The sequence below is a fragment of the Sinohyriopsis cumingii genome, chromosome 17 (genome assembly GCF_028554795.1).
Source record: "Sinohyriopsis cumingii isolate HCF-2022 chromosome 17, ASM2855479v2, whole genome shotgun sequence".
NCBI lineage: Eukaryota > Metazoa > Mollusca > Bivalvia > Unionida > Unionidae > Sinohyriopsis > Sinohyriopsis cumingii.
Window position 1 is genome coordinate 104,507,206 of NC_142977.1, and position 16,724 is coordinate 104,523,929.

The 16,724-nt window shown below is 36.5% G+C and overlaps 1 protein-coding gene across 1 annotated transcript in view; it reads right to left on the minus strand.

Moving 5' to 3' along the window:
- Nucleotides 1–9,762: 9,762 nt before the first annotated feature.
- The window catches only part of LOC149779599 (E3 ubiquitin-protein ligase ubr3-like), a 126,458-nt gene continuing 119,496 nt past the window's right edge, over nucleotides 9,763–16,724 (minus strand). Inside the window, exon 37 of the mRNA XM_089940369.1 lies at nucleotides 9,763–16,019. Coding sequence (XP_089796495.1) covers nucleotides 15,902–16,019 — 118 coding nt within the window. The 3' untranslated portion in view covers nucleotides 9,763–15,901. The remainder of the gene's footprint in view (nucleotides 16,020–16,724) is intronic.

A 16,724-nucleotide genomic window follows, 5' to 3' on the forward strand; every position in this document is an offset into this window, starting at 1 on the left:
AACCCCGGTAGAACTGAACCAAGGACTGAATTTGATGTTCGTGTACTCCGATGTGGTGGAATACAACGTGGTGGGACACACCTCCGTACCGTTACTGCGTGTCATTCCTTTCAAAGTGGATTCTGCCGCAAACGCTGACGAGGAAGGTGGAAACACTTACCACGTCCACCGCGAATTTGTCCATCCTCACTATTTGCCTGTCAGCAAGTCGTATTTGGACACGGTCAACATTACTATAAAAGGAGATTTGGGACAAAATATTCCATTCACCAAAGGAAAAGTCACGGTGAAACTCCATTTTCGAAAACGGTTCTCTCACGATTCGTAAGTAAGTCATGTATCCAGTGTACCGAGGGGTGGCTCGACAGCGAGGACACGGTTTAGGAGACATGTTAAAATCGGCCTTTCGTTCGGTGGCCCCGGTGTTGAAACCGATGGTGACACGCGGATTGCACGCCTTGAAAGATGCGGCACTGACGCAAGGCAAAGAATTTCTCCAAAATGTCATCATCGACAAACAAAACCCTAAAGAAGCCTTCATGAGGGCAGGCAAAAATGTCTTGCTGCAAACGGGTAAAGACCTTTTGGGCCGACGAGACACACCTATAAATGCCCTGCACGATACCGAGTCAAGCATTCAGCAAGGACAAGGCAGAAAGAGACGAAGAAGAAAACACCCCTTCACCAGACTTCAAGCGAGAAAGGCCAAGAAAAGAAGAACCGTACGAGACTTAGACGTTTTCGATTATTGAGAAAAGAGACAAAAAATGATGCACCGAGAATCTTGCGCCTGTTCCAAGACGGAACTGGATCTGTTTGCCATGCCCCCCACCATGATGACCATGCAAGAATCCCAATGGGTGGAATTTCACCCCGTCTCCTCATTGACAGCCTCAGCTCCCATCGAGTTTGAAATCAAAGGACAGCCCGAAGATTACATCGATCTGAATAGCAGTTACTTGTACTTGAAAGTCAAACTTGTCGATGAGGACAATTCGACCCTAGATGGCGATGAGGTAATAGCTCCCGTCAACAATTTCATGCATTCCTTGTTTAGCGGAGTGGACTTGTACTTGAACAACAAACTGGTCAGCAGCAGCATGGATACTTACCCTTATCGAGCGTACCTGGAAAATCTCTTGACGTACGGAATAGACGCCAAGAACACTCATCTCAATGCCTGTGTGGTATGGGAAGCTGACGAAGCTGAAAAGTTTGAAAATTTAGAAACTGATGAAAAGAAAGAAAACAATGACGGATTTATAGAACGAAGAAAGAGAATCAAAGATGGACAGAGTTTAGAACTGATGGATCGTTTACATCTGGACATGTGGTTGCAAGAGAAATATTTACTAAACGGGGTCAATGTCCGCCTGAGACTGAATCGGAGCAGTGCCGCTTTCCATTTGATAGGTAATACTGTTTGCAAAACTGTCATCGAGGAAGCCAGGCTCTACGTACGTCGTGTGGAAGTGTTACCTAAAGTGGGTAACGACATCAGTCAAACGTTGAGCAGAACGACAGCCAAGTATCCCATACGACGCGTGGAAGTGAAAACCTTCACCATTCCCAAGGGACAACGATCCATGATCGAAGATCATCTGTTCCAAGGACAGCTACCCAAGCGTTTGATCGTTGGTATCGTCGAAAATGAAGCCTTCAACGGAGCTTTGGCTAAAAATCCTTTCTACTTTCAACACTTTGGCGTGTCCAAGATCGAAGTCAGTCGCGATGGCAAGACCTTGTGTACCCGACCCTTTGAGCCTGACTTTGAGAAGAAGAATTACTTGAGATCGTACTTGTCCCTGTACGAAGCCACCGGTCAGTTAGGAACCAACACCAGTCACGGTATTACGTACGAGGATTATGTAGGAGGCTATGCTTTGTGGGCTTTCGATTTCACTCCAGACCAAGGCAGCGACGAGGGACATTTCCACCCTATAAAATCAGGCCAGATTCGTGTGGAAATTCAGTTTGCAAACCGAGACCCTGATGTAACGGTGAACGTCATCCTGTATGCAGAATTCGATAATACCATAGAAATCAACAGTTTGAGAGAAGTCATCCTAGATTACTAGAAAGCCATGGAAGACTGTTGTCCCTCTTTACCTAGTGAAGAAACTTTGGAGATGGAATGTAAGGAGACCGTGGAAGGAGAAGAAGATATCATGATGAAGTCGAGATGGCCAGAACAAGAAGCCCATTTAGTCTCCTGTTTTGCCAAACACTTGGTCGACAAAATAACAGAATTGATTAAGAAAAATTGCTATGGATGTCAAAACGATCATCCCAGTCAAATTCAACACGATAAATGCCTGATGTTGAGTCAAGAAGAAAAATTGGACGAGTATCTGGACGAAGCTTGGAGTCTCATCTCGAACAAAGACGTGTTGCACCAGTGGTATAAAGACTTGCGTGAACATTCTTGTCCACCATTAACCACTCAAGAGATCCATCGTATCGAAACTCTCCTGAATCAGAGTAAGGAAACAGAACGAATAACCGTTTATTCGTCAGACATTTTCAAGCAAAAAGTCAGGATCGAATTGACGACGTATTATTACCTGTGAAGAAGAAAAAAACACAAATCAATGGATACCTGGGAACTTTATTACCTTTTGAACCACAGTTCGTATACGGCTTCTTGGAATCCTGTCGTCTGTGCTAAAGATGAACTCCCTCATCGCAAACCTAAAGACCATCAAGCTTACGTGATCAACACGGACGACAGTCATCTCCCAGGAACCCACTGGGTAGCCGTCTACTTTCCTCAAGAAGGATGTGTGGAATATTTCGATTCGTACGGATTGCCCCCTTTGGAAGACGATATCATCGACTTTATGAGAAGAAATGCTCAGACTACCCGATTCAATAACGTGAAATTACAAGGCACAGATTCCTTGGTGTGTGGACAGTACTGTGTGTATTTTCTGCATCATCGCAGCCTGGGCTATTCCTTAGAACATTTAGTGACTCATTTTGATCCTCGTTCTTCTGCTAGAAACGATGTGAAAGTAGATCGATGGTTTTGTGACCATTATGCTTATCTTTTGTCTCAAGCTAGGAAACGTAGTGTCCATCAATGGCCTAATGATTTCCAACAGTGGAAATCACAATTTCATTCACAACGTTGTCAGCCCTGTTCAAAGTAGTTAGTATTTGAAGAAAAAAATGTTTGTGATTTGAAAAAAAATTGTTTGATGTTATAGTTTTGGATTATTGTTAAAAATGTTGTTGTTTAGTGTTAAGTGATTTTTGAATAAAAATGTTGTGTTTAGAAAAAATGCCTTTGTCTTTTGTTTAGCTAGAAGAATGTTGGATTGATGCTCTTTCATTTCTTACTATCCCTCTCATGAACGTTGCGGCTCAAAAACCGTGTGGGGATGTTTTCCTTCACGTCCGCGCTTTAACTTTAAGAACAGGGTTGTTCCCAGTCTAGCCATCCATTGTCGACTCATCCTCCTAAGAAGATGTGCTCCAAACTAGCTAAGCTCAACGAAGCCTACGTGAATCTGCATAGGGTCAGACACAGTCTGATACCGAAACCAGAAGAAATAGAGAACGTGAGAATGTTAAAAATCACTGAAGACCTGATAGAAGAGCTCTTCAGAGAAGAAATGAACAGGGAAAAAGAAGAATGGACAGAGAAGTACAGACTTCAGAGACAGCAGCAACAGCAGCAACAACAGCAACAGCAGCAACCTGAAGCTGACAGAGGCTTTGTCGATTGTCGTATCGACACCAAAGAATTCTTCTTCTCTTTCCGAAGAAGCAGACCTATCGCCAGAAAGTCTATCCTCAGAGGACATCGCATTCTTAGAAACTAAAAAAGAATGCCATAGCAAAACAAAAAAACAGCCCTTTTCAGGGCTACCCAATACTCTAGAAAAGAAATAACGATCGATTTGCCAATGTGTGTAGATAGAGTAGTGTGTATATAAACACTAACTCTTTTATAAAAAAATGTGAGGGTATGTGTTTGTGTATAGGATTGTGTGTTTGTGTGTTTGTAAGTGATAAAGTAGGTTGGTGTGGATAGTAGATTAAAATTATGTCTTTTTGGTGTTTGAGGTGTATATTTGGGGTTAGATTGGATTGCTTTGCTTATGTGATAGTCAATTGAAGTGATTTATAAAAAATTTTAAAATAATGATGGATAGCATAAAAAGTGAGTGAGTGTTTCTTTTAGGTCCGCGCGTTGTTGTTTTTTTTTGGTCATGATCTAGGTAAGATGAATTTTATGTTATTAGGGGGATGTTTTCCATCACGTCCGCGCTTTCAGTATAAATTGAAACTCGTTCGGCAGTCCAGCTACCCTTGTTGATTGATCAACACCGAAAAATGAACACGAGACTTGAGAAACTGTTGGAGCTTCATGTGCATCTGGAATATGCCAGGCGCATATTAAATGAACTGGCCGCGGAAGCCATTGTCGAGGAGGGAAGGATAAGAGAGGAGGAAAGAAGAAACAAAGAAGAGGAGGAGAGAAGATATAAAGAAGAAGAAAGAAGATATAAAGAGGAAAGAAGAAACAAAGAAGAGGAGGAGGAAAAGGAGAGAAGAAAAAATTTCAAAATCCCAGAGAGCGAAAATTGGGATTCTGAAGCGACATATCCTGCCTCTGCTCTCTCCCCCCAAAAGGTAAAAAGTAACTGGGGGATAAGATGCGTATGTGGCGCCAGGCCTGGAAGGTGCCACCATTAACCAGGTGCCCATGAAGTTCCAAACAAAACAGCCCTTTTCAGGGCTACCCAATACTCTAGAAAAGAAATAACGATCGATTTGCCAATGTGTGTAGGTAGAGTAGTGTGAATATAAACACTAACTCTTTATTAATAGTGGAAGTGTAAGTGTTTGTGTGTTTGTGTTTGTAAATGATGAAGTAAGTTTGTGTGAATAGTAGATTATGGGTTTCTTTATTGTTTCTTAGAGTATGTGGAGAGTATAGTTTGGGCTTGATTATATGAAATGAGAAAAGTGGGGATGTTTTCCTTCACGTACGCACGTTGTTGGTCATGATCTAGGTAAGATCAATTTTATGTTTTATGGGGATGTTTTCCATCACGTCCGCGCTTTTTGTATATGAACCCACAGTATTCGTGGTTCAAACCATTCTGCAAAGAATAAAAAAAGAAGATGGCTTCAAACCACCTTAACAAAATGGAAAAATTGCAAAACGTCATGGACAATTTAGGAATGTTTGAGCAAATGTTGGTTAACCTAAACGAGGATCACTACTCATATAGTCCCCATAGAGTGAAGATGGAGATAAACAATTTACGAAAAATGAAGGTAATCATTAGTGATCTGTTGAAAGAAATAAAGGAGGAAAAGGAGGATGAAGAGGAAAGGATAAGGATGAGAGAATGGAATGAAAAAATTGAAAAAGAAGAAGAAAATGAAAAGAGGAAGAAAGAAGAGGAGGAAGAGAAGAAGAAAGAAGAGGAGAAGAAAAAAAAGAAAGAGAAGAAGAGTGTAGGAGATAAAATAAGAACTTGGTGGAGGAAAAGAAGAAATTAGAAGAAGAAGAAAACCCAAAGGCCCTTTTCAGGGCCAGCCATATATCTCGAAAAGAGATAGTCTTTGAATTGCCTACCCCTTTTTTAAAAAATTTTTTTAAAATTTAAAAAAAAAACCCATGTTAAATTCCCCTTGTCCGTAGATTGTCCCACGATTTATCGCCATGTTAAATTCCCCTTGTCCGTAAAGTGACCCACGATTTATTCCCATGTTAATTCCCCTTGTCCGTAATCTGACCCACGATTTTTCGCCATGTTAAATTTCCATTGTCCGTAATCTGACCCAGGGGTCTCTGTAATGCTAATTCCCATTGTCCGTAAAGTATCCCCATTCACTACTTATAGCGGTTTTAAATTGTGTAATACTAACTTATAAGGATATACAAAAAATGTTGTTTTTTTAAAATCCTTAATAGGTTCAGTGGCATATAAAAAGCTATATATTTGCAAAATTTAATGTGAAAATGTTGACAGAGATTATCTTCAACTTCTTTTTTTTTTAAATCCTCTATACTTAGAGGAGAAACCGTGAATTACGATTTTTATGCTTGCATTTTTATAAGCTTATGGAAAAGATGTGCTTTAATATATGCTTCAAAAAATAAAACAAAAATAATAAATCTTCAAAGACAAAACTCAAACCTTAAATCAACTACCAGTTTTACCTTGGTGATATTTCTAAGTCATGTACATGATTCATTTTACAAGTCAAGTGTGAGACACAGCAGCATAGCATGTAATTTACAGTAATCATCAGTTGATTATTGAGTAGGGTTTCCACTGATTATTTATCAGTGCCAGCATCAGCGGGTTTAGTTCATTTCATCATTACATCCTGATATGAAAGCTTTGACGTGACAAGCAAGTATTATAATTGTGGTTTTAATATAGCATAAAATTGGACATCAGACAGATTTATGCATATTCTGGACTAGACTTATGAGCAAGTATATACAGCCATCTATGCATATTCTGGACAAGACTTATGAGCAAGTACATACAGTCGTCTATGCATATTCTGGACTAGACTTATGAGCAAGTATATACAGCCGTCTATGCATATTCTGGACTAGACTTATAAGCAAGTATATACAGCCGTCTACGCATATTCTGGACAAGACTTCTAAGTAAGTACATACAGCCGTCTATGCATATTCTGGACTAGACTTATAAGCAAGTATATACAGCCGTCTATGCATATTCTGGACTAGACTTATAAGCAAGTATATACAGCCATCTAAGCATATTCTGGACTAGACATATAAGCAAGTATATAGAGCCATCTAAGCATATTCTGGACTAGACTTATAAGCAAGTATATACAGCCGTCTAAGCATATTCTGGACTAGACTTATAATCAAGTATATACAGCCATCTAAGCATATTCTGGACTAGACTTATAAGCAAGTATATACAGCTGTCTATGCATAATCTAGACTAGACTTATAAGCAAGTATATACAGCTGTCTAAGCATATTCTGGACTAGACTTATAAGCAAGTATATACAGCCATCTAAGCATATTCTGGACTAGACTTATAAGCAAGTATATACAGCCATCTAAGCATATTCTGGACTAGACTTATAAGCAAGTATATACAGCTGTCTATGCATATTCTGGACTAGACTTATAAGCAAGTATATACAGCTGTCTATGCATATTCTGAACAAGACTTATAAGCAAGTATAAGCAGCAGTCTATACACGTTGGAATGGACTTGTACATAAGTTTATACATGTGCTGAACAAGACTGTTAAGCATGTATATACACATGGACTACCCATACTACAAGCCAATCACAAAAATTAGTCACCAGAATTAGAGCTATTTTGCAGGTAGCATTTTTCTTCTTTCAATCAGCAGCATTGACATTTTCCTTACCCTAAGTGGAAATCATCCTAAGTTTTGGTGAAGGAACACACATTAAAATGAATGTCATTTTGCAAGAACCTTTTTACTTTTGAGTCATAATGTCTTTGACCTCTGACCCCCAAATCAGTGGACATCTTCCTTACCTTAAGTGAAAGTCCACCACAATCTTTGGTCAAAACCAATACACCTCTTTACCCAGGTGTAAACCCTCCACAAACTTTGGTTAAGGTAAATAAAATTTAAATTTTTCATGTAGAAGCCATTTTTAAAATTATTTACTGACCTTGACCTTTAACTTGTTAACCTCAAAATTAATAGACTTCTGATTTAATCCATGTACAAGCCATCCACAAAGTTTAGTTAAGCTCTGTAATGTACTACTAGGGTTATTGTGTGGAAACAATGTTTCTTTCAGTTACAGGGTCCATAGCCTTTGACCTTTTGACCCAAAAATTTATAGGGTTCTTCCCTACCCCAATTCCAAACCACTGACACTGTTCAGTCTAGGTCTATTATGTAGAACTAATGTTATTGTTCAGAATAATAATAATGATAATAATAATAATAATAATAATAATAATGAGGACTTTGTATAGCACCTAATCTTTAGAAGCTCTAAGCGCTTTACAACATTAGACAACACCTATAAGATAAAAAACATATAATGATATGATTACAAAAACAAACACCATGAAATTAGAAAACATTAAAAAAAACATGCTGAGAATATTTAAGGTAGGAAACATTATTAGGTCTTTAAGTTTGTTCTTGCAGTCGAAATAAGTGAGTTTTGAGAGCCCTCTTGAATGGGATCACTGTGTCTTTGTGTCTAAGTTCAGTGGGCAATTCATTCCACATTGCTTCACCCTGGTATGCAAAAGAATGCTGTCCATATGACTTTGTCTTCATAATGTGAATAATGAGTATACGATTGTCAGAAGAGGAGTGTAAGTATCTTGCTGGTGTGTACACATGGGTGAGGTCAGACAGGTATGTTGAACTAGAGTCCATCAATGAAACGTAGCACAGAGAACAAATTTTGTGTCCGATTCTGGATCGAATGGATAGCCAGTGTAGGGTACAGAGCAGCGGGGAGGTGTGCTCTGATCGTGGTACTCTAAGTATGATCCGAGCAGCTGTGTTTTGAACTTTTTGAAGTTTCTGGAGCAGATATTGAGATGAACCAGACAGAATTGAGTTACAATAGTCCAGTCTTGAAAGTACTAATGAACACACAAGTGTTTTAGTGGTATCAACTGAAAGATATTTGCAAATTGAGCTGATGCATCTCAGCTCAAGATATGCAGCCTTGCTTATGTTCATGACATGTTGGTGCAATGTGAGAGTACTGTCCAGAGTAACACCTAGGTTTCGTACTGATTGTGTGAATTTAATGTTGGCATTGCTGATATTTATTGTTTGAGGTAAAGGATGTGAATGAGAAAGTCTTTGTGTTGTGATCAGAATGACCTCAGTTTAACATCATTCATCTGCAGCTTGTTAAATGTCATCCATGATTTCACATCAGAAATGCACCTCTCTACACCTTGGATGGTAGCATCAACTTCAGTTGGGTGGCTAGATTTGTATATTTGGGTGTCATCAGCGTACAGTTGGTGAGACACTGGATGATGATCTATGACACTTGAGAGTGACCGAGTGTACAGAATGAAGAGAACAGGTCCAAGAACACACCCATGTTCAATATTACTGAGAAAAGCACAAAGATCATGCAATAGAAATTAACATTTTTTGGAGAAGTAATTACAGCCATATTTAGTCTCTATGACAACACAGGCTATGCACAAGAGGCAGAAGAACAAGAGGAAGTGGTTTGTGGTTCTGTGGAGTTTGACCCCATTTTTCATCATCTGATGGAGGGCCCCCGAGTGGCCAAGTGGTTTAAAGCGCTCTCCGTTATGGATCACTACAAACTCACCTCTGTCTGCGTGGGTTCGAGTCTCGGGTTTGCCCAATGTGGGTATGTGAGAAAGCTTGCCAGTAGCTTCTCGTGGGTTGGTGGTTCTTTCTGGGGTTTTCTCGGGTTCTTCCTCCACCATTAATACTGGCCACCATGTATAGCCTATCATGTGCTGAAAAATGGTGTTAAACCCGACAACAACAACAACAACATCATATGATAGAGTATACAATGCAGCCAGTATATCTGGTGGAGGAAGAACCTGGGATGAAGCAAAGACCCTGTACAAGAACCAAAGGAACAAGACTTGGGTCATATGTTAAACTGCATTTTAAGGGGAGTTCAAAACCATTATATATATATATATATATATATATATATATATATATATATATATATATATATAAAAAACTCAGGACATGGTGGTAAAAGAACCCAATAATCCATGTATAATTTGTATTTTTTTATTAAGAGGCACTAACACAAGCAACTTAACAATCAGTTTAACACACTTATGCAATGCAACCTCCTTCTTTGCAAATGAGAATGGTTCTAATTTCAAAGAATCAGCCATAAAATATGGAGCTTCTGTTGTCTGAAAATATGGCTCATGTCACAAGTGCAAGCTGTGGGGGAAAAAAAATAACCATGGTAAATCAGTGGAGATGACAGGTTTTTTCCCATTATTTTTAACTGACATTCTTTTAAAAAATGACCTTGAAAAAAGGTAAAGAATCATGATACAAGTCAGTCAACATTGGATATTTTGTTCTGGATGCACAAAGTGGAAAACTTCACTTGAGAGAAATTTTACAAATTGAAATTATGATATTTGCCTGATTTTTATGTCCCGAACAGTGCAGACCCAGATACGCCATCATATAATGCACAATCAAATCATGCCCCAAAATTTCACTAAGCATCTAAAAGGATTTATTCTCAAATTGAGGTTTTTAAAAACAACTCTCTTATTGCTTGGTTGGTAAACTATGATTTATTTTTACACAGAACATTCAGCAGGCACCATGGATTCAGATACTGTCATAAAATGTTTGACAATAGCGTCTTGACTTTTCTCTGTGAAAATCTTTAGAATTTCTTCAAATCACATGAATTCCTCAACTCTCTTTTTTTCAAGAATAAAAAGGTGTCTAGTTGCAGAATTTTAAAACTAAAAAGTGATTTTGCATCCTTTCCAGAGACCAATTTTAAGCTACAAATGAGACCCCAGGTTGGCCTGATGGCAGGATTCAAACCTATAATATTTTGTCCCAAATCTGGCATACTAAACACTGCACCACTAAAGCTCCTTAGCTAGGACACTGGATTTGGGAAACTATTTTCCACAAAAATAACATGATGCAAGATGATAAGAGACACCTGCTACATCATTCATTCTTAACAATATTTAGATTAAGAAAAAGACAATTTCAATGACAAAATTCACAAACATTACAGAGAAAAAATATTCTGAAAAATATTCCGATTCATAATATCTGACAGAAAGGTTCTCTTAATTTATGTGTATATGGACTTAATTTATGTGTATATGGACTACCAACTTTCAGAAAGAAACATTTTGCTCATTTGATTACTTTAAACAAACAGTACCACAATATATTATAAGAGAAGTGATGTAGCTGGTTAGATATTAAGTACAGATCCAATTAAAGAAAACCAGTGAAGATGATTTATGAAACAAAATTGCTCGAACACTTCACCTAACCATTCCATACAATTGTACATGAGTATTCTTACAATGTTCCATGCAGCAGATGTAGAAAGGAAAAAAAGTTATGTGCAATATACAAAAAACATTTTAGTCTTTCACCATCCGTTTAAAAAATGTTTCACTATTTGTTAGGAATTTACAATAATTGAAACTTCTCAAAACCAAAGTTCCTCGAAACTGTGGTTTTCAGTTTATTCAGGTTCATTATTTTAGTGGGATATGCATTTGGATCATTCAAGAACAAACAGGATCTGCTGCTGAAACATGTCTCTGTGCAAAATAGTTTATTACCATTGAACAGGTGCTAAATAGTCATCTGTGTTCTGACATGAACTTTAACACCAACCATTCACACCAGTGGCAGAGCTACCACTCAAGTAATTACACTATCTTTTTCATCAGGAAAGGGTCCCAGAAAAAATCAAGTTCTTGGGGGTGGGGGCAGAAGTTTTTGCTATGCCACTGATTTATGCAATCAATCAATCGATCTAGTGAGGCGTATGTACTGTACTTAAACAATACTGCTACACTTAAATGCAGTTTTACTGAGTGAAATGTTGCTCAGTTCAAGAAGTTATCAGTTGTATGGAATGTAAAGTTGCTCAGTTCTGGCAGTTTATTGGTTGCACAGAATGGAAATTTGTACAGAAAGTAAACTTGAACAGTTATCTTATCAATTTGACACAATGGAATGTTGCTCAGTTCAGGCAGTTTATTGGTTGCACAGAATGGAAATTTGTACAGAAAGTAAACTTGAACAGTTATCTTATCAGTTTGACACAATGGAATGTTGCTCAGTTCAGGCAGTTTATCAGTTGTACAGAATGGAAATTTAATCAGTTGAAGCAAATGATCAGCTGTACAAAATGGAAATTTGATCAGTTCAGGCAGTTTATCAGATGTACAGAATGGAAAGTTGGCTGTTACTTGACTAAAACAAGGTTCTGATAAGAATACAAAGGATAACCTTAAATTTGGGCAGGACCTATGCAGTATACATGACAATAATAGAAAGTAAATAACCAATAAAGTAAAATAAATGGATCCTAATGATGAAAAATATAACATAACAAAAGGAAAGAATGCTTTCTTACTTCTACACAAAACTTTTATGTCCCATATATTGTACAAAACCACATATACATGCATGACACAATGAATCAATATACCTCAAACAGATCAAAACATAAGTAACAACAGTACAATCAATCAGAAATGAGGTAAAGGATATCTGAGGTGAAAAATATCACAATCAACTGTCCCCACAGATCAATGCAGCTTTAAAACAGTTTATACATGCATGTTTCAAGACATACAAAAAAAAAAAGAAACTAAAAGTGAAAACTAAATGAAAAAATTTGGTAACAAAAGCAAAAAGATACCTATGTACATCTAGTAACTATATATAATTACAGCTAAAAACAAGGTACAAAAAAATTGAGCTTGCAACATGAGACTAGGGCTAATTAGAAAGTACTCTTTTCAACAGTTATCCAGTCTACTTCTTGCATTATCTAATACCATTAAGTCTGAAACTTAAAACAGGGATACAGTCTACTACTTGCATTATTCAGTACCATTAAGTCTGAAACTTAAAACAGGGATACAGTCTACTACTTGCATTATTTAGTACCATTAAGTCTGAAACTTAAAACAGGGATACAGTCTACTACTTGCATTATACAGTACTATTAAGTTTGAAACTTAAAACAGGGATACAGTCTACTATACTTGCATTATTCAATACCATTAAGTCTGAAACTTAGAACAGGGATACAGTTTACTACTTGCATTATTCAGTACCATTAAGTCTGAAACTTAAAACAGGGATACAGTCTACTACTTGCATTATTCAGTACCATTAAGTCTGAAACTTAAAATGGTGGTAGTCTACTACTTGCATTATTCAGTACCATTAAGTCTGAATGTTAAAACAGCGATACAGTCTACTACTTGCATTATTCAGTACCATTAAGTCTGAAACTTAAAACAGGGATACAGTCTACTACTTGCATTATTCAGTACCATTAAGTCTGAAACTTAAAATGGTGGTAGTCTACTACTTGCATTATTCAGTACCATTAAGTCTGAATGTTAAAACAGCGATACAGTCTACTACTTGCATTATTCAATACCATTAAGTCTGAATGTTAAAACAGAGATACAGTCTACTACTTTCATTATTCAGTACCATTAAGTTTGAATCTTAAAACAGAGATACAGTCTACTACTTGCATTATTCAGTACCATTAAGTTTGAATCTTAAAACAGAGATACAGTCTACTACTTGCACTATTCAGTGCCATTAAGTCTGAATCTTAAAACAGGGATACAGTCTACTACTTGCATTATTCAGTACCGTTAAGTTTGAAACTTAAAATGATGGTAGTCTACTTCTTGCATTATTCAGTATCATTGATCTGAAACTTAAAACAGGAATAGTCTATTTCTTGCACTATTCAGTGCCATTAAGTCTGAATATTAAAACAGAGATACAGTCTACTACTTGCATTATTCAGTACCATTAAGTTTGAATCTTAAAACAGAGATACAGTCTAGTACTTGCATTATTCAGTAACTTTAAGTTTGAAACTCAAAATAATGATATTCCTAATGCCTCAAATAGTAGATGAGAGCCAGTCATGCACGTAATCAAAAGTACAGTATATTTTCATTTTGAAAATAGAAAAAAAAAAACTTAATATTACTGTATTTGTAGGACTTGCCATTCTGAAAGCAGAATAACTGGGAGAAAGGTATGACAATAACACATATGTACGAATCATAAGTCATTCTGGCAGTCGTCACTCAACCTTCAGTACTTACGCAACTCAGCAACCAATCTGATCTACTGCTACATGATGCATGTGTACTGTGGTATTTCTCAACTGCTCCTGTTTTAGAAGATTATGTTAATGAGCAAAATTTGTTAAAACTCAAAACCATCTGACCCGCAGTGCACCAGTGACATTTTGTACACTACAAATATGTTAGTGAGTTCCAATGTTATAACAGCTTCCATATACTAGGAAAATAATAACCAAACAAATTACATTCTTGAAATAGAAATATTCAAACCTCACCTTCTCATAAAGATATATAAAACAAATCATGTCGAACAAATCTTGTATCAACATCAAAATATGGCATGTGAACTAACTGAAGTTTGTGTAACTTAAGTGACATGCAGTTGAGATATACCTTAATCATTTTTCACAACTGAATTATGTCTACGGGTATATACAAATATATAATTATATTAGGTCTACATAATGATGTAACATCCTAGACTGGAGAATAAAACAAAATGTTCAACTGAGACAAAATCTATCTCATTGTATCTGAGACAAAATCTATCTCATTGTATGTGAAATTTTCACTGTAATGAACTTAGAATTTGTACTCTAAATAATAAATCTGGTAATAATTACTAATATCCCAAGTACATTAGACAGATGTTGTGCAGGGATACTTAAAATAACCAAAAGCTGAATGCAACAAAAAGGTCCAAGTCCAAAAAATGTGATAAATTTCTACAATGTCCTGAAAATGTAATCAAATCATTTTAGTATAGACATTGGATGCCAAATTTCATATTTGTCAAAATCAAATGGTTTTTACTTACTTGCATGAACAAGCTGACAAAATCTTGTTATAATGACATCAGAACCTAATCAAGTGATCAACATAAAGATAGAAATATGCTGTTAAATTTCATGTCTCCAAGTGGTTTTTGCTTAATTATTCTAACAAGGTTTATGTAAAAAATGTTTAAGTAAAAAATGTTGCAAAATATGTCCCCCATCCCACCCCAAAAAGGAAAAAATTCTTGTAATTTTACTAAAGTCATCTACATAACAATATAAATATACCAACCAAATGTTTTATGTTTACTGCAAGTGTTTTTTTTTCTTAATCATTTTAACAAGATAAAACAAATCAAATCCAAAGAGAAAAAAAAATGTGAAGAAAAATAATAGAAAATTGCTTTATAATAGTCTGGAAATCTAACAAGGCCATCTACTTATAGTGTGTAATATTTCATGGCTCTACATTAATTTTGTGGGTGTTATAGCACTAAAACTGATTCAGGATAGATGTGTAAACATAGTTTTATGGATGGACGGCAACAAAGCAATATGCACCGATTTTTATTGCAATGGAGGCAAACACAGACTGGCCATTTTCAGACTTACATGGCAATGTAACTACCAACGTTAGCTTCATCCACTGCAGTCTGACGCAAAAGTGGGTTCAAGATATCAAGATATGTTCAACACATTTTTAACCATCTATATATATTGGAGATATAAAAAAAAACAAGATGCAAAATTCATCATTTTTGGGTAAATAATGAGCTATTGCAATTAACATATCACACTCCTAATTAGAAGACATTTTTTTTTGTCCAAATGCATTAACTTGTGAATAAAGGTCAACACATCAAACAGACATAAGCATGAGCACTGATCTCTCAGTGCATAATGCAACTTAGCATCTATGTTAACAAATACTATCTCAAGAGCCTTAATCTACAGAAAATTTCACATGGTATATTACATAAAAGGTGCACTGGTATATTACATAAAAGGTGCACTGCACACTTATACTTGATGCACAATGCTTAGCACAGCTTTATAGGATGAAAAAAGTGCAATAAATAGATGGCTAACTTCATCTCACATAACTGTTAACAAGCATTCTTTTTTTTGGGGGGGGGAAGTTCTGAAAATTAATCTTGCAAGATCTTCCAAATGTCTTGGGACTAAATAAATCGTGCACAATTAGTGAGCTTATGCACAACACAGGATGTAACTCAAATGTCCGAAATGTCCCTCTATTGATGCTGAGGTACCACTAAAGATGGTCTTGGTGCCAGATCCATCGCTTACATGCATGATCAAAGTTGTGTGAAATCCACTGCTGTTCCAGGAGATCATAGCGGTCTTTGCTCAGGTAAAGAGGTTTCCCCCGCCTGAAAAAAAAAAACAGTACCATGAGACATTTATATACAAGTATTTAAAACTGAATAACTGCACATCATGTTTTCAGATGCAAAAAAATATCTTTTTTTCTATGTCAAACAATTAGGGTTGAGGTGAGTGTGGGGCAAGATCAACAGCAATAGGACAGATAAATAACTGATAAAATGAAATCAAAATCTTTGTGATCTATAAACCAATTGTTTTTTATGTCTTTCATGGAACTGCAGCTGTTTCTAAATAAGAAACCAATTTTTTTAGTAAAATGTTTCTTCAATAATACTTATCTCAGTGTTTCCCTTTACCCTCATTTGCACTTTTGAGCCCAAGTTTTAATACCAAAGTTTTATTTTTACTAAGTCTGACCCCCAGTTTTGACACCAAGGAGATTTTTGACTCTTAGTCTTGCACCCCTAGTATTACTGAAGAAACATTTACTAGAAAAAATAGTTTTCTTCTTCAAATATGTTACCTGATCATAATATCTTAAAACTACTACTACCTAGCAAATCAGACCTTCCTGGGATAAAACATTCTAGCTAAAATCCTAAAAGTTATCTGAACCTCTATACAGAGTGACCTCCCGTTGATAAGAGATTGGCACCTTTGAATACCAAACCATGAATACTTCAGTTACTACTGGAGTGGATGACACATTCTCTGTATGGATATAACTGAGGAAGACTGGGAGGGTGTAT